Below are 26,809 nucleotides of genomic sequence, written 5' to 3'. Positions count from 1 at the left end.
TGGGGAGAGGAGAGAAAGTAACATGATTTTAGCTAATGTCCAACACCATGCGATAGCGTTAGACATGTAATTCAGAATTGTGACCAGGTTTACTTACTAAATCACCCTTCAAGGGCAACCACTGTCTTAGAGATGCATTCTAAGAGCTGATGCAGCTTACAGAATTGCTGTGGTCAGTGAGCTTCACCCACTAAGCAGCCTGATGGCACACTATGCTATTCTGTGAGGGCACTGGCCATAAAAATCGTATTTATATTAAGATGTCCAAGATGGATCCCCTAACAGCTTTTATTTCTAATTAAAAAAAAAAGAAAAAGAAAAAAAAGACAACTACTTCCAAACTTACTCCAAAATAAACCCAATCCCATTTAATATTAAAATGCTTTATCATTACAAATTAAAACAGCTACACCAACATCAACATTCACAAGATACGGTTGCTAATATTCACCAATGTATTCACAAAGGTTATATCCTTACCTGGTCATACAGTTTTTCATCTGCTAGGAGGTAAGTCTTTGCCCAACGCTTGAGGAACCATACAATATCTTTGCCCATCTGGGGGCTCAGAAGGTGCGTGAGATTTGCTCTTATTGCTCGAGATTCTACTTCTGACACTCTTAAAATAGCAGATAACAACCTGTAGGTTGCAGCATACAATAAGGATATTGAGAGTGTTTTCTGCAGAAACAGAACACTTATTTTTTCCATGAAATATAAAGGTAGGAACAAGTGTTTTCACTCTAATGAAGGAGAGAGCACTTGAAATTACTGCTTCTTTAAATGTAAGAAAAGAGACAGGCTACAATGGCAACTGTCATCCATGAAGTCAGAATATGCATTAAAAGGTAAAGTGATTTTCTTTGATATCAAAAACACTGGAACAAAAGAAGCCTGACATGCATCCTGAGTCATGGGATTTCTCCCTTTCCTGCAGCCAGCACCTTAGTTAAGTGGGGCCTAATGGTGAAGCTTCAGTAACACGACAGCTACTGAAGAACAACTACAGAAATGCCCAGATATTTCTTACTTTCTCATTACCACAGAGAGACAGTGTGACGTAGCAGACTACTAAATGATTGCCTCAATACAACCAGTCCATAAAACTGTATTAAATGCTAAATTTTACAGCTTACTAATTAATTTTGGTAGCAAAGCATTGGTTCTTAAGGAATTTAGGAGTTGACAGTGGTCTATTTCTTGAAGAAATTTCAGAGTTATTGTTAGAGAGCCTCAAATCTATACATGGTTTTATTTCCATCTGCACCAAGATACCACATTAAGGAACTGTTTATTACTTGAAGCTGCCAGACTTGATATCAACAAGCAGTACTGAAACTCCTGAACATGTTAAATCATTAAGATTGCCCATGAAAGTAGATTTTTCAAGCTTCTTCCTGAAGAAAATGTTTAGTACACAAACAACTAATCTATGGCTAAAGTAGACAAACTCACTAACGCTCCGGAAAGTTCTTGCTTAAGCTGAACATGTACTGAATGCGTTTATATAGCCTACAGTATGTTATCAAGAGTCATCTGTGTTGCTTTAACAACACCATTTCAGTAATTTGAGCCACTGTATGGACTTCCTGTAACAAACAGATCAAAGACAAGTTTTCAGTACAAAGTTTTTAAAATCTGTTTTAATAAGCAGCCCATGTCCTCCATTACAAGTATTAGGTCAACGATCTTGTCTTTTTGGCCATCCCATCTCAAATGGCTTATCTGTTTTGATGCTGTATTCAGCCCCTCAGTCTTCCCCCTGGACCTTGACTTGAAATATAATCTGTAATCACTCGTCCTTTCTTTACCGTAAGAAAAATACACTTAATCTTTTCTGTATTTTCTTTTACAGTGCTGTCTTCACATGTCTTTTATAAAACACATTCCTATAAGTTATTGACTCTTACTTTAAAACTGGTCAAAAGAGGCACTTAATTTCTAATGTTCAGTGTTTACATATGGCTTTGTGCTTTTTAAGTTCACGGAAATCCATCCAGGTTTTTACTTTTTCCTCTGAAAAAGCATTTGACATACATAACACACAATGCGTTCTTACCTTATTACAGAATCAGTTCTGTTGTACCCTGGGATGGAAGAGGCCTTTTCTCCTGGAGATCCCAGAATTTGAAGTGTAGTATTGATGTCAACTTCAGCTGAATGTTTAATGGAATATTCCATGACTTCTGGAGGTATTAGCGGAGTCTCTCCCTGAGTATCATTAGCCAAGAGGTAGCCTTACATTAAAGAAAGAGAGTGATCACAACTTTCTATCTTAGGTTAGTCTATAGCTTTTTTAATGAGAGTCCATTGGCTTAAATGCAGACATTGTGCCAGAACCAGATATTTATACAAACCCTGACTTATACTGTTTAAATAAGTACCATTAACTTCAGAATCCTTAAAAACCATTCTGCAGAGAGAAACCTAACGTGACAGTAAACAAATACCAAAAAATAAACCATCAGATTAAGTAATAAAAATAAGACAGGGAAAATTTTTACTTCATGAAGTAAACACATCAAGTACTGCAGCCAATCCAGCTACTGGGAAAAATATACATACATTTTGCAGTTACTGTTCTCTCTGTTCAGTTAAGTAATAAAAACAAGTGTTTGATTTTACAGCTTCCGTACTAAGTCCACCTCATTTGGGACTTCTGCTCTGCTGACATTTCAAATACTTTAACTTTCAGAATTTAATTAACATTAATTCCATATTCAGAGTTTTCACTGTTTGATCTCATAAACATTTGAGATATGAATGTAAACTTCATCTCAGAGTGAAACAAAAATATTAATAAACACATTTATGCCAACATCTGAAAGGAGGTTAAACATGAGGCATTCAAAAAGACCCCACAAAACATTTCATAATGTGTACATTTCTTCTAATGAAATACAGACACTATCTTAGCTAACGTCATGCTTTGCAAACAGATGTAAGATAATTCCATCTAAAAATCAAGAATGAAAAGGTTCTAAATTTAAGTTCCCTGAAATAGCAAAATGCCAGTGCATGGATGAACAGCCCTGAGAGATTCTGGAACTCACTTGACTCCTTGCACCACCATGTAATACTGCTATCCAGATCTCTCATGGATTCCCTCACAAAGCCATCCCAGACAATACAAATGAAACTATGAAAAGACCAATTTCTTGAATAGGTTGATTGGGTAATATCTTAGAAGTCTATGATAAAACTATTTATGGGAATTTCCAAAGGATATACTTCATGTAAAGATGCCATAAATCTTTAAAAGATAACTTCTGTGCTACTGAGCACAGGTGAAATTGAGACAAAGACTTTGCAAGCAGCCTAAGATGAAAGAATTGTAAGCACTATATACACTATATACAGTCATTTATCAGCAGTTGACATGCAAGGATTTTTCTTTCCTGAGATGTTGCAGCTGCAATAGCAATATCACAATAAGTGCTATTTAACACTGTTCACCAACCTGTGACTAAAATAAGCCAATGAATATCCTCATACAGGTCATCAAGCACTTTATTGTCAATAGAGCCTGATGCTGGTGAGGCAAGCAACTGCTGCTGATGTCTTTGCAACTGACCATGGAGCCTTGTCACTCGGTCTTCTAATAAACTGTGGACAAACCATAATAAAACAACTTAATTGTTTTTAAACTGTTTCAGCAAAGACAAGCTTTTCCAATTAGACAGATTTATTCATGGCTATTGTTCTGTACCTTGTAAGAAGAGGTATACAGTGTTCTGCAGCAATTCTTCCCAGCATGCCAACACTGGCCAGCTGGTCACAGAACTGGTCTCTGTCGTCTTCCTGCAGTTCACTAATTTCTTCTTCTTCCCGAGAGGCCACACCATTGGCAGTCTGGTGTTATTGCAACAAAAACAGAAGCAACAAATTCATGTTACATTCACTACAATTCATTACCACCGGACTTCTCTTTGTTATTTTGGCTTTTGTGTCACATAAACGCAACAGACTCACACTAAATTAGATGCAGAAGAAATAAAGAGAAGAGTAAATAAAGCCTCATATTCTTTGGAAATAATCATTTCACAAACTTATCATGAAACAGCAAATTCAGTTCACTGTATATTTAACGCCATTTCCGATAGCACACTCAAGTCAAAAGAATCACTGCTAGTGAAAAGAATCAAAGATAAAAGTTATGAAAATTGATGCTCATTAATAGGATAAGAGCAGACTGGACAGTTTCTTTAATCATATACATAAGCTTTGCCAAGCATCCACTGCTATAGGTACAGTATATCAATGCACTGACTTTCACTCATAGAGATGGACTGTAAACCCAGTGGTCAGGAGTTTGCTAAAATACACGTGGATGTGGATTTCAAAACACATATATGCTCAGGCCAAGAACCATTTGAAACACTGGGACTTCCACATCCTATTCATTAGCCAAAGATACTCTTCCTTTGAGATCTTACTTAAATCACAAGAGGAAGTATTTTTCAAAATGAAATGAAAATCACCTCTTTCAATGAATGTTTTCTGTAACTCCTTGTTTGAGAAAATAAAAAAAATCTCAGTTTTAAAAGTTCGTTTTTTACTGTTGCAGAAATTGCACTGTTGCACTTCTCAAAGTTCATCTTGATTTTAAACTACTGAAATAATTACAAGACTATTTCCTTGAGGAGATGAGTCACATGTAGAAATCACATACCAATCTTACACGTGGTTTTAAGAAATCCCTTGAAGAATGATGGAATTTACATAAATAACAAACTCCAGTACAAGTGATGGAGAAAGCCATCATTCTGCATCGTTTCTGCAAAGACTCTGGAAAATTAAATCCAAACTATTTCTTACCTAAAGTGCTTTTAACCCATATTGCCTTTATCTAACCCACCAAATCATTCTCTTTTGGCAACTTCAAAGTCGCAGCTGTTTACTGAAGAGTGAGTCTGGTCTCAAGGCAGAGACTGAAAGTTCCTGTTACTGCTTTGATATCGAACAAGAAGCATTCTAAAATGCCAGCTGTGGCTTTTAAAAAGGTTACCCATGGGATAAATGACTTATCTCACAGAATGACATGAATTAACCTGTGGATACAAGCTATGTCAAGACCGCCTGATATGAATGCAAATTTCTCTTGTGAAATATTTGTCTCTGTTTTGGCACTGTTATTGCCATCTGTTGCATATCAAGCTTTCAGAATTAGGTTTTATACAATGATTTTCAGAAAGAGGTATCTTAAGTATCTTTGCACAGCATCAATTTAAGTTAATGTAGTTACTGAATCAAATCTCTGCAATAATTACTTCATTCAGCATCTACATCCAAGTTTCAGTGCCACAATCTGTGTCAGTGAAATCCATACTTCTGGCAAAGAGGTTTTTCTTGCTTTCCTTCTCAAAGATTCAGCAACTAGTTACAATAATTTTGTTTTTCCTCTAGAAGAGTCACCTATAAAAATTGAAAAGGGAACTCATGCACCACTGTATCCAAAAGAATCTAATATTTCATGTTTCTTCTAGCCTGAGCATGGCTATTCTGTATTTTCCTACACATTCATGCACATCAGTTACACATCAGATGGAAGGTAACAAAAGCATGAAAGGCTTCCAGTGTCACTGAAGATTTTAACTATGACTCCAGGCATGAGAAGGACAGTCAAAGGTTTGGTCAGTGCATCTGTAGTAAGATGCAGATCAAGTTGAGTAATAGGTTTGGTTGTTTTTTTTTTGTTGTTGTTGTTTTTTGGTTGTTTTTTTTTTTTTTTAAGGTATTTTTCATCTTTGTATTCCTTTATTTGCTCTTCATACTGAGAGAAACAGACCAGAAAACAGTCATGAACTCTTTCCGCATTTTTCTGTCTCCAGTCAAAGTCACAAGCAGTAATTCTACAACCACCTTCTTTGAGCTACATAACTAAGTACAAAACAAAAAAAAAACATGGGTTAGTTGCCATATATTATCACCAGGAACTACTAGAATTGGGGCTTACCAAATTCCTTGTACCATCAGGAGCAGCTAGATGGCACTGAATGTAAGAATTAAAGACCTGAACAGCATGTTGGGTAAAGAAACCCTTATGGAAATGTTTGTCATCTTGTACCAAGGTAAGCCAAGATTCCAGCAACTTATCATATGCTTCCATATATACCATGTCATCTTTATCAAGCTGTAAAGAGATGAAAGAAACAAAACAAAATCTTATTTCCTAAACTAAATCAGAGGAACATATTCATACTAATTATTGTTACTCATTATTATTTAACAGATGCCCTTCTAATTTTGAAACAATTAAAAGAAGTCATCACAAAGCCTTTTCAAGGACAGTCATAAATAAATCAGAAAGAATTGAAGCAACACATCGTAAAAGTCAGTGATGCTTTGTTAGGCTTTAAAAATCTGCTGATGTTTAGTTGTTTCTTTTCATCTAGTGTTCAAAACCAAACTACTCTAAAGTTAGGCCTTCAGTGCACGATTACCTAAATACAAGCAATACCGTGTTCTCTCCACAATGATTCCAAGCATCTCAGGCCATTTCAGAAACAACAAATAATTAAGCATTATCTGTTTAATTACTTAGACAAACAGAACAAGTGCATATAGATTAATATTATTTCAAACATCGGGGAATACAAGAGAGAGAAGAGATGATTATTATGAAAGAAACAGTTATTATGACTGCGTATATTAAAGAAATCCCACTACAGGTAGTCCATACTGATGAAACACAACGTCTCCTTCTTTGAAGGATAAAAAGACAGCAGAACTCCATAGAATAAGCCTGCACCTCCAATTGCTTAGTGCATTTTAACTACTACTTATATATATTTACATGAGGCACTCAAACTAGCAGTAGGAAATTCACATCTGGATAACAAAACTCCTGGGTTACAGGCAAGCCAGAGAACCAGAGAGCAAAGGGATTGTTTCTTTTCAAAAGGACATTTAATGCATTTTCCCCTCCATCAATTTATGCAAAAATTAACCTTCAGTAAATACACCAACTGCAGGCGATTTAGAACATATGGATAGATTTGCTTGTATTGGAGGACTTTTCCTGCCTCTAAAAAATCTTCTCAACTTTTATCCAACAAGATTGCTCACAAGTTACTTTGAGACAGCAAAGCTTAGTAAAACGATTTCTTGATGAAATATAGAGATACTAAAAGCCTCAGTCACGCTCCACACAGAAGAATTCCTGACTTTCAGTGAAGTTACAAACACGGCTGCGTGAACAAAGAAAAAGAAAGCACTGGCTGGATGACTAAGGGAAACCACCATGTTGTAAGCACTTCAAGATATCTTCACAGCATCCTTCTGTAACTGCAGTGCAGATGTATTTACAGAAGCTAAAATATGGCACACTGATGCAAGTCTGAAAACAAAAGCTGAAAATAAAGAGAGACGCAAACTGTACTCAGTGCTAACAAACAAATTCATGATTCACATAATGTGTCTTTTTTAAAATCTGGCTAAAATACATTCATTCAATCACAAAGCATTTTGACTTGAATGTTTATGTAACTTACATACAGCTAATAATTTATAAGAAATCAGACCATAATGCAGAAGCAATGCCTTTTTACTGGTGACAAAGTGTGCCAGATTTAATTTGAAAAGGCAATACCATACAAAAATGCTGTTAACATCTGATATTTTCCTGAGGAAGCCAGGACTAGGAAGTTTAGGACTCAAGACATTCAGGAGAGGTGAAATGCAACACATAAGGCCAGTGCTTAAATCCTCTAGGATGGGAAAGGTGAACTCATACTTCTTCCCTGTAGACTGCAGGCCAACCTTCACCATGCCTGAATCTTGCTGTTCTGCAGCAGTAGCGCTGCTCAGGCAGATGTTTCAACTTTCCTCAGCAGCCAGGTAAGCATAAAACAACATTTGAACATCATGTTTGGACTGTGTTTTCCCCTCTCTCCCCACCCTTGGTTGAATATCAATATTAGCAACAGCACCAAGTAGTGTCAGCAACAGCTTCTGATTCTGTGCCAAGACGCACACTGCTTTGAAGTGGTTTGCACATTACAGCTTGGGACCTCCTGATTTTGACAGTTTCAATAGCAGGCTTCTGGCTGAGCTGATCCCCTGTGTCTAACGGGGTTTCTGCAATGTCTGTACAAGCTGTTCTGCTGGCAGAAATATGAGAAAAACAGCTTGTCCCACCAGCAAAGCTTTACTGTGTACACTTGCCTGTGTACTGCTGCAATGCAGAATGCTGACAAGCTGCAGGAATATTATCTCAGGATTCCACTGAGTCCCAAGCACATGGTTTCCTAATTTTCATCAAGAACTCTTAATCGCACATGAGCTTACAGAGCGCATCACTACAGAGAATCTCAGCAAGAAGCTTCAGACAGAATCTTGACGTCAGCTGTGACTTTCCTAAGCTATAATATTGCTTTTAGGGATGCAAACCAGTCTTTCTACAGTCAGAGCACACCATACCATTACACCATTTAGTGTAAGTGAACAACAGCTTGAAGTTCTGCACAGTGCACCTTACTGCTGACACACTGTTCAAGTACAGGAATTATTTGTGAAGACCCAACACCACACAATGCTGTAACCATGCTGGAGTTCAAAGAAACAACATGAAGTTTACATCTCAACTTCACATCCATTACACCTATGATACAGCACGGTGATGAACATGTAACTTTTTCTTTAAAGAGAGAATTTTTAAATCCTGCTGTGGAAAAGGAAAAGTCCTGCACAGTTCTCTTTCTGATGTGGTTGGATCTGATAACACTGAATATAATACCGAAAAATTGCCTTCAGCAAAAACAATGGGATGATATAAGTGCAGGCAGCCGTTGCTCAGTAGGCATCAGTGGTCACAGTCATCTCCAAAACAAACTCTGTACCCACAGTGGCACAAGCTGCCACAGGCTTCTGCTGAGACCAGAAGTGCTGAGCTGACAGCTCACACCGAGCGCTGCTGCAGTGAAAAAACATGGCTGTGTATTCCAGCTCCCAAGAAACAAGAGGCTAACTGAGGAAATGTATATCCTCTATCCCCCCTCATTTAGATGGTAGCTACCTGTGGCTTTGCAGAACCTTTCTGTAAAGATTCAAAGGCTTCCAGTTTAAGTGAAAACCGGGCCAGAAGTACTACATTTTAACCTCACAGTGTTAAAGACATAGTCTAATGCACTACAACCAATGCTAATATTAACGCACCTGTCATCTTCAGTGAGGAAACATGTCTGTCAGCTTTAAAATTAAATACTTCTGTAATTATTTTCAAACTCAGTTATTAAGTCTGGTCAATATAGACAACTCAGAAAAACAAATAGTGGATGTTAATGCTAACAGCAAAAAACTGGCTGGTATCTCGCTATTTTCATTTTAAAATAAAACTGTTTAAATAACTCAGGGGCAACATTTGCCTTAATTCTTATGGGCTTTTTACAATAAATTCCATCCTCTGAGATGTTTTTATTTAATGCAACTTCTGGAAAGAGAAGACTTACCCCTATCCCAACTGATCATTAATGTTACACCCAAAGTTTGATAGAACAAAAAAAAGTCTGTTGAATTACAGATACGTACATGGAATTCTTGCTTGAGCCATGCCAGTAACACAGGGGTTATTTAAACCGTTCTCTGTACAGGGTTAACAACAGACCCTAAGAGCTACATTCACTTAAAACAGAAGTTCCTGCCTGGAGAACCCCACAGCGTAAATTTCAGCCTGTCCATATGCCCAGGTTGTCACTTCAAGCTTTTGAGTCTGTAACACGTTTGTTATCTACAACACTTCTCTGAGAAACCCTACAAGAGCAATTCAGCAGCATTTAAAAGACCTTCCTACTTTTTCAATGTACCTGTTCTTTTAAAAACAAAGATACAAAGCAGTGCTTTAAATCAATAGTTTGAAAGATGCAGTGTGCAGTTACACGTTATTTATAGCAAAATTATCTCAGATGTGATTTCAGAAACATTTAGAACTAAAGCGCTGCATTTCACAATACTTAATGACAAAAGAGACAAATTTTCATTCCTTATTACAAGGAAAGGGAAGCAAAAAGGACTATTTATTGAGAATGGATACTTACCACTTCTTCCAAGGCAGCACTTCTTCCAAAAGAACAAGTGAGATGGGCGAGGCAGTTAACAAATGAAGAGAAAAGTTCATTTGGAATGGCAGTTAAAATATTGCGAGGAAATACAGTTATCAGGTTGCTGATAATACTGGAAATTCCAACTGCTTCAGAGTCTTCTATTTCAATTCTATAGATAGAAATAAGAGTTACTTTTCTGCCATTAAGAAAAATGCTTAAAGCCAATTGATTCTGTCAGTTCCTTTCAAATTAATACATCTATTTAAGAAGCACCTACCTTAAGATGCACTTGTTTGGTTTTGTTTAATTTCAGGAATCCAGCAGTAAAGACAGATTATACCCAGAAATAAGCAAGTCATAACAGTTCTCCACAAACACACACCGCACTCTGAACTAAAGCTTAAAAGACGTCATCTAAATTTAGAGAGCAGGCATACATACCCATTGATAGTGTTCAGTAATCCCTCAATGAAGTGTGCCAGGTAATCAACTTGTGAGCCTTCATCAGGAAAGACTGAGCCATGCAGAGATGCCAGCTGCGCCAGACACTGCAATGAATCTTGGGCCATATCTGTATCTTCTCTGATTTTTCGGTGTACCTTTCAGGAAGTGAGATAGTTAGCAATACACGGAAAATAGCGTGTTCTTACAACAGTCACATGGCTCTCAATCCAAAAGAGCACACACCAAAAAAAGCTTATTATAACTTCTATGACTCTATTCAGTCTGAAATGCAAGGCTTCCTACAGCTCCCTAAAGCACAGAAAATGACCACACGGTGACTTGGTTCCCAAAGTCACAAGCCCCCAATTAACTCACTGAAACCAACGTTTAGTTCATCTTACCTACATTTTGAAAATTGAACTCGGCACTGAATGTTATATCTTAAAGAGAGAAACAGATGCCAGCCAGTCAGACATACTGCTCCTGCTAAAAACAGCAATAATGACAGTCATCTCTATTATGCTAACTATGCCTCAGCTACGGACTCTTGCTAAAGTTAGTCAACAAGTTCAATCAAGATTATATAGATGCTTCTCTAGCAGAAGTAAACATTGAAGACAGACGAAAATGAATGCATCACTTCCTTGGCAACACCCTTACATTATACAAGGCCAAGTCATCTTCTCTCACTTCTGTGGCATGTTACATCACTACTTTTGCTGGTAAGACACTCAAATCTGCTAATATTTCAGTGACCAAATTCTTACAACCTTACTTCAGTTATCAACTATGGATTTTTAAGAGTTTTCTTAAGCTCACTCTTCCATGATTTCAAGTAAGGCTTACTCAAAAAACATAGGATAGCTTCCTTCCTCCTCTCAATACAAATTTACTGAAATTACAAATATCATGAAAGCCTAGTTAAAAAACTTCCCATTTGTGGTATTATAGTTTCAGTTTCACCCAATTCATAACTAGCTAACCCCTGCAAGATCAAAGCGCTAGGTGAAACAAGCCCAGAAACACAAATACCCCTTCTAACATGCATCCCGCACTATGTTGAGATCAGAAGTGAAGGCTTCCTCTTTAATGTGGCAGTCTTGCCAAGTTTTGCAAGGTTATTAAAATTTCTCAGATCAGATATATGCATATGAACAACCACCATTCACTCACATTACTTCAGATAGGAACCTAACACCAACAGCCTCAAGCATGGCGAATCAGGAATCTAAAACCAAAACTGACAGCGCACTGCCCTGGCAAGCATTCATTCAAAAATAATCAAACCCAGATATACTATGGTTGCTATTAAGTAAAATACAAACACATTAAACAATTCCACATGTTATTTAAAACAAAATCCTTATCACAAGTACATACTGGTCTTGTAAACTAGCTAAAGAGAGATATTTAACTTGGACAGCTTTGTATTATTAAACGAGGAAGGGTTAACATGAAAGCCAATAAGTTATTTGCATGTGGAGGTTCACAGCTGACAGTAGCAACTGTCTGGATAGCCTGGACAGCTGTTCCAATTGTGAGGAGCTGCTAAGAGTTCTGCCAGTGATTTTTTCACCTTTTCAGAACTGCTGGAACAGAAAAACTTTTAGTTAAAAAAAAAAATTGCCCAAATGTCCCACCAAGCACCGACATGCACCCAAACACGTATCAGACAATTCAAGCACCACGGGAGAATGCCATTTACTTCCTCTAGTAAAAGCTTTGCTCCTGCTTTGAACATATTGCTTTTCCGTTTTGCAAGAACAAAGCAGCCCGAAAATGCTGGATTCTCAGGTCCTCAGAGATTTAACATAAAATAGCAGAGCAAGCTAATTCATTATCCAATACATGCTGCTGCTGCTGCAGCAATTCCGAGTTGAACAAAGACTACCAACTTCTCCCCGCAAAACTGGGGGAAGAAAGATCATTTCTTACTGAGTCTTATTACTAGACTTCTTTTAAATGACAGAAGTGAAAATGGCATTCCAACTCCCCGCTTCACCTCTTTCACTCCTAACCCCATCTCTTTTGATTTAGCATGCTTGGATTCACTTTGTACCGGGGTAAGAGATGCAGAGTTCTGTATGCAGAACCAACCAGAACAGTGCAATTACATTACCAACATTCAGCTGCTCTGTGAAGCAATTGTTCTAATATCAGCAAATAACCCCACACCCTCTTCACTTGGTTGCTTGGGTTTTTTTTTTGTTTGAGAACTGTTATACCTTATCAGAAAGATATAATTTATCACTGCTTACAATGCCTGGTTTCGTTTGATGAACACATTTCCCAAAGCACTAAATGTAAAGCTTAGATAACTGTTAAATAAAAAGTATACAGTTATCATTTTATAGGCAAAACACATATCTGGTAGCCTAAGAAAAATACAATAATTCTGTCTGAAGTTAAGGGAATCAGTCCTACCTGATGCAAAAGGAACGATCCAACAACAAAGCTTTAAAACAGGAAGGAGCTGCTTTCCCTGCGGTCTGGACTATGAAAGTTGAAGAATGAAACTTACTGTAAAGAAAAGCTCCATAACTCTGCTGTCCAGGAGGGTCTCACGCCAGGATTCTGTTGGCTTTAGCATCACATTTTGTGAGGATTCAAACATAGCTATATAATGTCTGCCCAGTTATCTGGTGTCAAGGTCAACAATAACATTCCTACTTGGCTTTAAAAAAATCCTAGATACAACAGGATCCATTCAGAAAGAATGTAATGGAAACAAACTTTAAGCCTCTTCACATACACAGCATAATTCATGCATGAGGCCAAGGAATAAAAGGTATTAAGTATTGAAAAAAAGAATGCTCCAGGAATGTTAGATAACAGTTTGATCATAATTATGAGACATACCATAGTGATACGATCACTTTGATAACCAGGGTGTCTAATGTGACACAGCGAGAAGGGAAGAAAGCAACCGCAATTAACAGGTGTTAAAATTTATGCAAAATGGGAAATCATTTCCTAAAAAATTTTCCTGGCAGCTTTTAAAAAGGCCTTGCGAGAGCTAAAGATAGCACACTGAAATCCATAGCCCATTTTGCTAAATAGCCAAATATGCATCCCAGAACGCAGACATGTTAGCCTTGCATTAATCGACATTTTTCATCACGCTGTGAAGAACAAAAGCATAAGGCACCACAAGGTACTGCCATAGCAAATGTATGCTTACACGAGACCCATATAAAAGCATCCACTCTGCAGTGAAACTACGACTTTGCTGCACTCCTTCCAGCTATTACCATACATTCTAGCATGATTTAGCTTCCATGAAATTCTGCCAGTACTCCAGTAAGGAAAAATAACAGAGACATGAGCAAAACCACTTAAACAAGCATGTGGGATTCTCTGTCAGTCTGATCACAGAGAAGCATTTATCAAAGGGTTTTGAAAGTCCTTCCTTCCGACGCCCCTCAATCCAAAGAGCAGCAGAAGCGTTTTAACACACGAGTTATGTTTTCATTTGTCTTTTGAAAATCTTTCACTGCCCCCTCTGATCCCTTTGTAACCCAACATCAGAATAACTGCGGCATGCTCAACTGCACGCAACCGGTCATGAACGTGTCTGCAGTGTAAAGTCAGAGGTGTTATAAAAAATAAGGTTATCGAAAGGTATTTATACCTCTGAACGAAAATAAACTTTTACAAGTAGTACCACACAGGAAAGAAAGCAGGTCACTGGCAACGTGATGAGCTTTAAGAGTTCTGCACATAAGGCAAACATCCAGTTTCACACAAAGCATTGTGATGCAAGGCAGATGGTGCAGTTTTAGGTCCTTCACCAACGCCATGAGTTCACAATAACCACAGTGCAGTTCCAAAAAAGCCACTTTTTCCATGGCACAACACACTGCAACACAGGAGAACATCATGGATTTTCAGTAGCACAAAAAGCAAAAACAAGACTAGCCATCTTCTTCACAATTTTCAACACTATCAGCATGTGTGTTGAACATACCAGACCTGCATTATTCCATTTCAAGCAGAGTAAAAAAACATAATAATAATGTAAAAATCAGAGTTAGATATCTTACTCCTATCTGAAACAGAAAAGTTGTGTAGGGGATGAGAAATGCTTCAGTTCTTTCAAATGAAAATAAAATTTATCATGTGCATCCTTTATCAGGAGTAGTGTTACAAGTTAAAACTAATTTAATCAGCTCTGGCACTTTTAAGTTATGAGGTTTTTTTTTCCTCCCTTCATTTGGAATATTCTTGAAAAAACACTTCAACGTTCTTTATTTACAAGACCGTCCTTTGCCTTAATGCTCCAGCATAAGACTGACAGCCAGCACCAAAAGATTATCGATTAATTATCAGTCTCTGAAAACCAACTTGCTCATCACTTGTTTGGGTTCACAGAGGGGACCGGCTACATACCACTTTTGACGTGGAATGGAAGAAGGGCCGATTTGCTGTCGGTATTTTAACAAGCCTCAGTATTTAGTGGCCCTATCCCGTTATTTTTAGTTCCGTTTCTCATGCTAATAGACTGATGACACATCTGACAATAGTAGTCTGTGGGTAAAATATCTGTTCATTAAACAACACAAATTATACCTGCACCTCTTACTGAGATTTTACATCCATCTTCTGCCCCACACTAGGTGGATGCAAACACAAACACAAGCTGGGTATGGAGATGCTTTCTACCATGAAATTCCAAATCTTCAACCCTATTAACAGCAGCCCAGATGTGTCAAACCTGAAAAAAAGGCACTGAATTACCTGGTACATGACACACGCATGTAGAGAAGTGTCATCTTCATTATCAAAAGGATGCATTAACATGTATCAAGCTCCACTGAAAAGAGTAGGAATGTAACTAGATGCCTTCCAGTATGATAAACCCCTGATATTCCTTGATTAGAGCCTACAGAGGAAGAGGAGATGCCAGTGTTCAAAAAAGGATGTTCTCGTGTCTTTGATGAAATTCACATATGTAGCCATTAGTGTTGTGCTTGGGCCTTGTTTCACAAGCATGAGAAGAAAGGATAACATGTCTTAAAACGATAAGCCTAACTTACAGTTAATATAAAGAAAAAATCTGTAAGGTTCTTGTTGGAACACATTAAAGGAAAGAAATTAAAAGTTAAAAAAAAAAAAAAACAACAAAAAAACCCTGTAATTTTCTTCATAGTCTGCCTCTCTTCCAGGAGGAACCTGATGAGCGAATGTGAGTACAGAAATATTTCATACCCTAAGACAGCCATGGAGGATCACAGTACTTCAAGATGTGCCACAAATCCTAACAAATGGCTCCCAAAGGCTTGGGTTCTTTTTTCCCCTGCCGAGAGAGGCAAAGCAAGGCTTGCCCTGTCACCATGAAGGAGTTCAGGAACTCAAAACCCAAAGCTAAGGCTTCTGCCAGGCTCCAATTGACAAATTTGACCACAGTAGTGAAAAACTCAGAAATGGAAGGAAAACCCACAAAATGGCAAAGAATGATTTTTTTTTTTTTCCTTAATTTGTTTTAATTGCTTAACCTCTGTTATCTGGATAGCTTTACATCAGTCTTTGATTTATACTTCACAAATAAAAATGCATTAAAAAAGTAACAGCTTAAAATCTACCACACATTGTTAGAATGTTAATATACTGCTTATATTTGTATTTTTTAAACCTCCTCTTGCTTGCTATCTGGTCAGCCGAGCACATAGGATGAACCTAAGAGCAAACTGAAGAAGTCATGCAGAGCCTTGCTGCCCCCTGTGGAAAATGGCTTCACAAACCTGCATGTAATTCACACTCTTAAGAAACAGATTCAGCAATCATGAGAAAGAAAGTGTGCTTTGGCATTCAGTTGTTAAACTACAAATATTACTAGCAGTGGAACAACTTCCTCGTATGGGAAGCACCAGATTCAGATTGCATCTACAAAACAACAGTCTCAAAGTAATAGGAAGCCCTCAGACAGCTTTAAAACCAGCCACGTCTTGCTGGTGGCATAGCCATGCTTGCATGAAGTCTCAAGCTGACCAGTCAAGGGGATTTTGCATCTCCTGCTAAATTCTGTTATCCCTACTAAAATTTGCTACAACTGTACAGCTCCAAATCTCTTATGATTAAACCACCTATACATTAGGGGCTGCTGTGCAGATGCACAACCCCTCCTCTACATACTGCTTACCAACCAAAACACTGACAAACATCTAAGCAGTAGAGACTTCCAAGTTAATTTTCACTTAACAGGGATAAATGTAAGAGACAGATCTCTCTTTTGCCCTTTCTTCAACACAGCTGTTTTAGTTATAGTGAATTTTACTTCCTATCCCAAACAGCCAGGACAGTATTTTCATCTTCCAGATATAGACTGTACTAATTGTTGGATGATCCCAGACTGCCAGCAAACAAGACCTAAGGAAAGCAGCGCTGCTGCTGAAGGAAACCAATATTGCCTCTCCTCAGCACAGGCTTGGTCATTTCTGTCACTGTGCAACAAATCAAAGTCAGGGTCTTGCTAGAAAGAAGCATTTAACCACTCTGGAAGTTTTTTTGATTTTTTTTTTTTTTTTTTTGAGCATTCTGTGTGTTTTTCCACACGCTTCCATTATGCATAACAGATGCTACCAATCTGGGTTGGACCTACTTCAAGGTATTCAACTGTATTGTTCATAGGATCTCCCAGAGAGAGATCTCTCATTTTGGCCTGAGATATTTTCACAGAGATGCGAAGAGCTTGTTCCTTTAAAAGTATGGCTGAGGAACACATACTGCAAACAGAGTTCAGATCAGACAAAAGCTTCAGTCAGTTCATACAATCGCTGTTGCACCATTCATTTCCATGGAATGTCAGTGATGTGCATTACTGGAGCGCATCCCCTTAGGTTTATGTAACCTGTATTTTAAATTCAATTCCCTATTCTACATTCACTTGAAAACTCGCCAGCTTGCCTCCAAGCAAGAAAAGGCACCAAACCCAAAACAAGAACTAAAGCTGAAGTTCCTCTTTGTTCATGTACTATTAGCACCTTTACAAAAACCTGTACTTTTATGAATGAAATAATAAAGAGTTTTGTAACAGATAATGAATGTCCTCATAAAAACAAGAGATAGCAGGACAAAAAGTTATGTTTTGATCAAGAACTCCTGCATTTTTGGGCATCTGTCCAAAGTCCATTAGAACGTGGCCGCCAAGAGCAGATATATCCCAAAGGAAAGAAGTGAAAAACTCTCTGGGGGCAAAAGAATATAAACTATAATTACAGCCTGACTCCGTAGGAGAGATTATACGTCCGTGTCAGAATGCATTAGAGCCTACTAACACACATCTCCTTAACTGGATGGACACTCAATGCAATGCACTAAGAGTGGGATCCTTGAAGGCACTCTACCTCTTAGTACCCATCACTTGCACATCCTTGGCCAGTCAGAACATTTATTTAGCAAAATATGCAGTTAAAAGTAGTTCCATCCAGGCAAACAATACCAAACAAACAGTGCTGTGCTGTGACAACAGTGAAAAAAGAAACCCTAAAGGAGCCAACATGCCATGACTGCCACACGCTCTCAGGGCAAAATAGGAATTCTATGCTATTGTCTTTTCCACAAGTACTGCCAAAAACCTCAAACATCTGCAGATGCCAGCGAACCAATACCACAAGGTAACAGATGAAAGCAATGCCAGATGATTGCCTGTGTGTTAGAAAATGAAACTGAAGCAATTGCACATGACTGAAGGCCTCTTGGGTCACTGTCCTGCCTGTTGCAGGCACTGCGCTCTATGACACTCAAAAATGTTCCAGCTTAGGATTAGGTATGCCCCAGCCTCTCTTCTTTCATTGCTCTAAGAAGGTGACTTTTCCAGAATGCAAATACCAGTTTTTCTTGCTGGTAACCAACAGTTCACAATCACTATGGCTCTTCAGTGATAGTAGCTGGCAGCATCGCCTAAGACTGCATTTAACAATGCAACATACACTGAGTGATCCTGTAACAGCACTTCTCAGTTTCTTTTATTCCCCCCACATGGAGATACCAGAATTGTGCTAGAGGTTACAGACACTGCTATGCTGCAGGGAATACTGAGAATCATTATTATCTTGCCAGAGGAATATGAACCAAAGGAAAAAAAAAGTTATATACATGGATACAATGGGTCACTTTACTCCATGCTTTAGGTATTATATTTATGCCCATTGCTTTGGCATGTGTGCTGTCAAGATTTGGAAAGAGGATACCAACTGATCAATCGATGCAGCCATTCTTATGTTCTTGTGTAATGTGCTGTCTATTTAGGAACTGCAGCCAACTTAAACTTTGCTGCCGAGAGCCAACAATCAACAGCAACTTTTTAAACCAGTCTTCATAAGGGAGATTTACGGCACTACATGCTACAGTAACCTTAACAACTACCAAATTATAGTTAAGACCCACTTTTCTCAGACAATTAAAGCTATTCCAAATTAGGTGATAACAGATTGCTAAATAGAGGTGGGAGACCAAAATCAGTGCAGTAATTCTCACAGCAAATTGAAATGCCCAATGGCAGAAAACTATAAGGTAGGAGAGAAGTTATGAAAAGTAAGTAATGAAGTAATGTAAGAGCACTTGTGGTTCAGCACCAGAACCCAGTCCTCAGAAGTGGCCAGAATTTGTTTAACAGCAGCAGTAACTCGTGAAAACCACAGCTCCAAGGTTTGACTGAATTGCTACTGACATCTTGCTTGTACATATCTAATTCCACCAAGGTTATGACTGAGCGCACCTGAAAAAAACCCATAAAGCTTTTTCTTTCAAACTGTAACATCATCAGCACTCATGACTGCATCAGAGGCTTCCGTTAAGCAAGACTATAAAACAGAAGAAACTACCTCCAAACACCACTGCACAACACAAGGGCATTTCCTTTCTGTTTAAGATGGCTGCTTTAAAAACAAGTGCCCACACATGATTTGAATTCTTATGAATCCCCCAAATCTCTGTTCTCAAAACTTTTGCAAATGTAATAATTTCACTCCAGTCTCAGTCTCATAAGCACATGCAATAAATTACTCTGGCCATTGGCCAAATAATTTCAATAATACTTTCCAGAAAGACAATATTAACTGGCTCTCTACTTTATTAAACAAAAATAAATGCATTTTAAATCAATTTTACTTTTGCTGTTCATCACATAACGAACAGACTCAAAGGCAACAGACACACACAGATACCGCCTTCTGATTGTCAATGAGAGAAGAAAAATAAAATGCTATGGAGGGGATTTGAAGGCAACACCAAGATTCATGCAGCACATGCAACTTCAAAGCAATTTATTCGGAAGGTTTTAAGAGGTTTATTAAGGAACTTAAAAGTTTGGGTGCTGGTAAGTCTGTTGAGCATCTGCAAGATGATGCAGCTATTAAAAGAGGTGACAGTGCTGTACGGCAAGTGCTGCCTTACCTTATGTTTCTACTATGTTCTTCTAGCCCATTTTTCAGACCAAGCATTTCCACTCCTTTTTCCCTCTTTCATTAAGGCTCACTCTGTTTATTATACTCCTACTTCATTCTCATCTCTACATTTTCCCTGGACTTTCATAATCAGTACACACCACAAAGATATGAAAGTGGAATAAACAGCACCAGTATGTTGGCAAAAAATACATGTTTCCTCCCAGCAAAAGAGAAGAAATGATATCTGCTGAGTGTGCACACGCCTCAATTGGGCACTTACCTGCCCCACTCCATATTAAACACAGCCAAGATCTCTTCCCTGTTTTATCCTGCAGTAAGGCAGAGAGTTGTACTTTCCCTCTCCTTTGCAGCAACCACAAACATGACAAGTGGGCCAACAGCTCAGAACTGAGAGCTGCTCTTGAAGTAGTTTTTTGGTATAAAATACTACAATGAAAAGTAACAGTAGTTCCTGTACGTAAACACATTCTAAGCAAGCATAGGGATGACCAAGAGTACTAATGGAAGAAAACACACTGCTTATAAAGTTGACAATTTTCTCACAAAAACTTATCACCTGTTAGAACATGACCCAACTCTTCTGAAATGAAAGGCCTGATGCAAAAAGGATATAATTTGGAGGAAGGAAGTTCCAGCTTAAGACCTGATTGGCTAGTGCAAGATAACGCTGAAACACTGAAGACATCTGAGCATTGAGGTTTTCACGTCTGCTGAATTCCTGAAGGACCTCTACTGTGAGCATGAAGATCTGCCGCAGATCATCCTCCTACAGTCAGGATGAACACAATATATTAGAGTCTCTCAGCCTGTTTTGTTCTCACCTTATTTTTCACTGAAAAACAGATAATAACCCTAAGTTGACAGTCAGAACCCCAACTTATTTGCCAAAATTAATGCAACGTGTCTGTAAAATAACAAAAAAATATTATGCTAAGTACTACTTTTAAACGGAAAACTTAACAATATCTTTTAACAACTAGTGAAGGAAGGGTTGGTCTTTGACACAAAGAAGTCAGTAAACTGTTTCACAACAGTCAGAGTTTAAAGCAATGCCTTCACAAAAACATTTCTGCCTGGCCAAACAATACATCTGAGACAACCAGACTACACCATCTGCAATAATATTTTTAAATACATAGCTCTCCTTGGCTTTAAACCAAATCTATATTTAAGACTATCATTGTTCCACAGTGTTCGTTTTGTTTGCAATTGGTAGCCAGGGAATTAAAGAGTCCAACCATGTAAAGATCTGCAGCTCTACATTAATAAAATAGGCAAAAAGGGATGACGCTTTCTGACACAAGTAACTAAAAAGTAAATTATCAGTTTTTCTAACGTAGCCAATATCTGTATTTCTAATACAGAGTAGTCTAACCAAAAGTAGTCAAACATGCACTACAGATGAATGCCCCAGGGGCAAGAAAATACTTCCACTTTTTAACATTTAAATTTTAGAAATACAGGTAGCATATATTGATGCAGAACTAGCTTACCTGAAATATACGTTTGCAGTTACCATGGAACTCCATGCTTAGTCCAATGTTGCTGGTTTTACTTGAACTTGAGAACTCGCTCAACAATGCCGTTAAAATGGAACAGGCCAAAGTTTGCTATAAAGAAAATAAAAGGAAATATTTTAACTAAAAGATGGCCAATAATTTAACACCATTTACACTGAGTGTTCTAGTTTATCAGCACAGTCCTGTGGCTATTACTTCAACTTTTTCTAACACAAAGCAGAATAACTCAAGCTTTCAGGAGAACAGACGCTAGGGTGAGCCATCTGCAGGATCATCCAAGCTCCATCCCTACAAAAGAGATTCAAGCATTTGAGCAGCATAAAAAAAAAAACAGCTAAGTACCTGTAAAACCATCACTACAAAATGAAAGCAAACGTTATCCATTTGCCAGCCTGTTTATTTTCTCTAACTGTGCACACGGTTTTACAGATTCAAGGAAGATTCAGTTTCCATTATTTTCTATCCATCTAATAGATTGTTGTCAACACTGATGTGGCCCTCCCTTGCAATGCTATACTTACTGAGTTGGTACTTGATCATCATTAAACTTATACCACAGAAAGTGATACAATCTGCTCAAAAACAGCATCTGCAGTGCACCACTGACTACAGGTTTCCCATCAAAAAAGGGGAAGATTATGCAGAATGCTCCAGTACTTGAAAGCTATTCCATGCTTCCCTCCAAAGCACAAGCTCCACAAGCCTCAGGAAGAACCTTTAGAGCTACTCTTTTAGAACAGTGTCCCCAAAGCAACATAGAAACGAGTGAGGAAAAGACATGTTAATTTTAGAGAAACAAATTCACAAAGATTGAAGTTTTAAGTATCTTCTTCACTCTCAAAATTTAATGTAAGGTAAATCAAATGCTTACTCTAAAACACAACTTAAAAGCCATCCTTCCTTTATGAAGCACAATGCTCCAGCCACGGTTGCTGCTTATTGAAATAAAAAAGCTTTTTCCTGATACCAAAGTTCATCAACCATCATCACCAGCTTTAATGCATTTCTGTAACTGTTCACTACACACAAAGGAAAGTAAATAACATACAGTGGGGATACAACAAGTACTTTAGAAGTGTGCCATGTACTGCCATAACAAGCACAACGGAAACTATATACTGATAAAATGAAAACACATTTTGTTAAATAGATGTTCTTAACAAAAATCTTCCATATTAATGGCTATGCTCCTAGACTGTTTGGAGCCAAGGTGCCAGGGATGGACAGAGGGATAGGAATTGTTAAAGGGTCATGCATGCCAGCAAGTGTCCAGGGGTTAAACAGAAATATGCACACTACCTCTGAACACCCGAAAGATTAAAGTGGAGATGATACTATTTATGCAAGCTCATACAACAGCTGAGACCAGTGCCATCCACCCACCAACTGCAACATCTTTGTTCAGAAATGCCTCTGAAGTCAGTACCTTGACCCCCCCAGACAACTAGTTATCTTAGCTAGTATACACTAAATTAACATTCTTACTTGCTAAATAAATCCCAGACAGATCAAACATAGCAGCTTCCTGATACTAGACGGCTGTTCTTTTCTGCTGCATAATAAAGCTGTACATTAGGCCAGCATGTAGCTGATCAGTTGCTAAATCCAAATTTTCCCATTTTAAAGAAATTTCAAATGGATTATTTCTCATCTACTTGCTCATGACAAAAACAACAGTTATCCAGTGAAAAACATCACACTTCAATCTGGTCCAGCAAAAATGCAATTCTCTCAGTCCTATACAAGACTTAGGATATTTCTGACTAGCTCAAACATTTCAGTAGTTTCTTTCCAAATTTCTGCATAAGCTATTTCAATATTTCACTATTTCTTTGTAAGCAATTGTCACGATTTTTAATTAACACAAATGCTAGATTTGAGTTGATGTAAAAATTACTGTAGGCTAGCACTGAGATTCAATTCCAATATTAAAAGTTCCATATAGAAATAATTAATCTGGAGAGAAAAGAAAACCCACCTACCCAACCCCACAAAAATACCCAAAGTTTGGCTCTAGAACAATGCTTCAGATAAGAATACATGTTTTTAGAGAAATAATCCAAAGTTGCCAGAGAACACTGCCCAAGTTCAGTCTGTGCCAGGAGTTGCAGAAGTCTCATGAGACACCCTAAATACTTCAGTACAGACTTCACTTCATGCTTGAATTACAAACATGTGGATACTTTTCAGCTCTGAAAAGTAGTGATGCAATGCCATCGTTAGCTGTAATCACAAATCTACGTGGTTTAGGTACTCCATGAAAAAAAACAACTGTGTCCTGGATGTTTTTACTAGGCTCTTCTGATCTTGAGGAGGAATTTAAAATGAAGGACAAACATTATGAGTGATAGTGAAAGCTCTTCAAAGATGCAGAGAGCAGCAGATGCAGGCAGGACTGAGGGAGTCTGCCATGGGCCCAATGAAAAAGCTACAGCAGCAATGGTTTCAGCAACAGCTACTTCAGGTAGTTCTGACATCAGATACTACTCCAAGCACAGGGAAGAAAAGCATCAGATAATCATCATAGAGTGGTTCGTGTTGGAAGAGACCTTAAAGCCCATCCAGATAAAGCACCCTGCTGTGTGCTCAGGGCTGCTCCTGGCCCCATCCAACCTGGCCTTTGGTGCCTTCAGAGATGGGGCACCCGCAGCTCTCTGAGCAGCCTGTGCCTCACTGCCCTCTGAGTAACAAATTTCTTCCTAATATCTAATCTAAATCTCCTCCCTTTCAGTTTAAAGCCATTCCCCCTTGTCCTATCACTATCTCCCTGTGTAAAAAGACAGCCTTCTTCCTGCTTACTGTGTTACCAGAAATGTGTGCTCTTTATTCCTTCCAGCAGCCCAGCTCATTGCAAACACCACACACTGCATCCCTCTATTCTCCCTCCCTCCTTCCCCTAAATCCTGCATTCCCAGCCTCCTGCCCACACCTTCACCCTGATACTTTCATTCCTTGAGTCCTGCCTCATTTCCCCGCATCCCAAGGCCTCCACAGGCACTGTGTGCCCTTCTTCTGCCTGCACCCACCTATTTCCTCTCTGAAAATGTTGCAGTGTGCCCCAATAGCCTTATCACTACAGCAGAAGGCCAGAGGAAAGCTCTCCACCCCAAATTTAAGCTCTATGGCAGCATCAGGGAGAGGAGATTGCTGGATGCTGGTTTTCCAGCAGGCAAATGTAAAACTCCCAGAGCTCAGTGTGAGGCCAAAGCACCAGAGCTGCCCCAGATCCACAGCGTGCCTGAGCAACTCACAGCATGTACACAGCACTGCACATAAAACCACCCCAAAATTCCCATGGGACTGTCATAAAATGGTACAAATTAAACTGCTACGCATAGCAGTGAGACTGCAAGCTTTATAAGAATACTGAAAGACAAACTAATTAAAAGAATGCGTGTCCTCCCATCCATTAAACTTTCCTGAAAGCACAGAAACATACTTCAGACCTTCTGCATCAAAGCTTACTCAAAATGCACTTTGGTTTTAACGCACTTTGCTGTAACTTTATTTTATGAAAACAAGGTTTTACTTTTATGAAACTTCACTTTATGAAGACTAATTCCACTACAGGTTAATAAGTTAAAATTTGAAATACAATTTTTGAATCAACATGCATGTTTGGTATGAAGGCACACAAACGTTTCAACACAAATATAGTCTATGGTATTAGAAGAAATACTCATGTAAACACTAAATAGTTCTGCACTGTGAAACTAAATCACTCCCTCTAACATAATACATTTGAATAAACTTACAAGTTTGTTGGATTGCTTTTTTTTTAATTAATACTTCACATATGTTTTCTGCCATGCCGCAGAACAGATGACAATCAATGTAATAATACCACACAGTAATAAGTAGAAAATGCACATGATGCTCGGCATCACATTAAAAGTCAGATCTGAATGTCTGTTGCCCAGTAAGGCCATTAATTTCACTCCAGTAAGAGTATACCTCCAAACCTAGCTTGACTCACTTGCTAGCAATTCCACTAGTTCTGTCACAAGTACATACCCAAACAATAACTCCATCTAACAAAATAAAATACCTCTCTTGTTGAGAGCCTCTGAGAATAGCTTGGCACTCACCCCAGTTAGCTTTATTACCAGAAATAAACTTTATGAAAGATCGCTATACATAAAATAGACTCTCAGCTGCTCAAACAGAAGATCAATGGGACTTGAGATAAGAGATTAACTTGGCAATCAGACACCCAGTAGTGACATCGTTTTAGTGATTTTCTTTTTAAACTACTCTCATAAAACACAGACGCTACAGAATGGCCACAACCATTTGAACAGTAATCTTTTATGCATAATTCATAAAACTCAGATGCCATAAGAAAATGCAACTTGTTCCTCCAAATGGAATGTCCCCTACAACAAAAGTTAAAGCCATAATATTTGAAGGGATTTCACACTTGTGCCTGGACTGCCCATGGAATAAATGAACCGCTTCATTGGGGAGTAGTTAGGTTACAAAGCATCTGAAAGGAAGAAGAGTTCAAATGTGGCTTAGGAAAAAATGGACATGTGGTACACCAGCTCCAAGGCAGAAAAGTCAACTGACAAAGCAGAACAAACTACACTACTTAAAATATTTCTTCTGTTCGGAAATCCTGAGCAGAGAATCAAAGCTAGCTTGCCACGGACTCGATTTGATTGTTCATTTCTCTATAAAAACCAGAAATACCAGGCAATCCACATACAAACTCATGTACTCTGCAATGTCACTGCCACCCTCAGAAAAAGTAGTTTTAAAAGACTAAAGATCTCACCTGCACAAAGTAAATTATATAATCAACCCTGTTACATTAACTTGTTGCCAGACTGAATATATATTTATATGCCTTTTGTCTCCACTCTTAAAACAAACTGTTACTGAAACCAAAGGGAAGCGCCAAGAAGCATTTAATAGCATTCCTAAATCAGCTAGTTTTAGCCTGTGTAAAGCAGAAAGAAGAGGCAGTTTGCTGTGGTGTTCACAGGCGATAAAATTCTGTGGTGAGAAAGTCAAAAACAGTTTTTAACAAATAAGTTGTTTAAACAAAGCCCTCCCTAATAAAGTAGGTAACAGACTTCTTTCCTAATTTCCTCCTGTAAGCACAGCTGTATTTTCTAACATGTTCAGAGTATGTAAATTCCCCAAATATAAACTGCAACTCCAAATGGAAAGGTAGCAGTTAACAGGACAGGACTAAAAGAAACAGCATTATGTACATACACAGTAATTAGAGTGTCTCAGGCTTTTCAACTTGTGAATGCAATGTAACAACAGAAAACCCACTAGGAGCTGAAATAGTAGCTGCCCTCCAAAAAAAAAACAATTAAAAAAAAAAAGAATGCGAAATAATAGTTGTAAAAAGTTTTAGAAGTTAAAATAATTTAAAAAAAAACCC

General features: G+C 38.2%; 1 protein-coding gene across 1 annotated transcript in view; it reads right to left on the bottom strand.

The window, feature by feature from the left end:
• The window catches only part of XPO4 (exportin 4), a 65,283-nt gene that overhangs the window by 11,336 nt on the left and 27,138 nt on the right, over nt 1-26,809 (bottom strand). Inside the window, exons 5-14 of the mRNA XM_015852160.2 lie at nt 21,385-21,501; nt 20,504-20,657; nt 13,006-13,118; nt 10,482-10,639; nt 10,035-10,209; nt 5,957-6,133; nt 3,710-3,852; nt 3,461-3,606; nt 2,060-2,237; nt 481-640 (exon numbers count right to left, since the gene is read on the bottom strand). Coding sequence (XP_015707646.1) covers nt 481-640; nt 2,060-2,237; nt 3,461-3,606; nt 3,710-3,852; nt 5,957-6,133; nt 10,035-10,209; nt 10,482-10,639; nt 13,006-13,118; nt 20,504-20,657; nt 21,385-21,501 — 1,521 coding nt within the window. The remainder of the gene's footprint in view (nt 1-480; nt 641-2,059; nt 2,238-3,460; nt 3,607-3,709; nt 3,853-5,956; nt 6,134-10,034; nt 10,210-10,481; nt 10,640-13,005; nt 13,119-20,503; nt 20,658-21,384; nt 21,502-26,809) is intronic.

This window comes from Coturnix japonica, chromosome 1, assembly GCF_001577835.2.
Source record: "Coturnix japonica isolate 7356 chromosome 1, Coturnix japonica 2.1, whole genome shotgun sequence".
Classification (NCBI taxonomy): Eukaryota; Metazoa; Chordata; class Aves; order Galliformes; family Phasianidae; genus Coturnix; species Coturnix japonica.
Note: the sequence above shows the minus strand (reverse complement) of the source record. Positions and strands in the feature narration are given on the sequence as shown.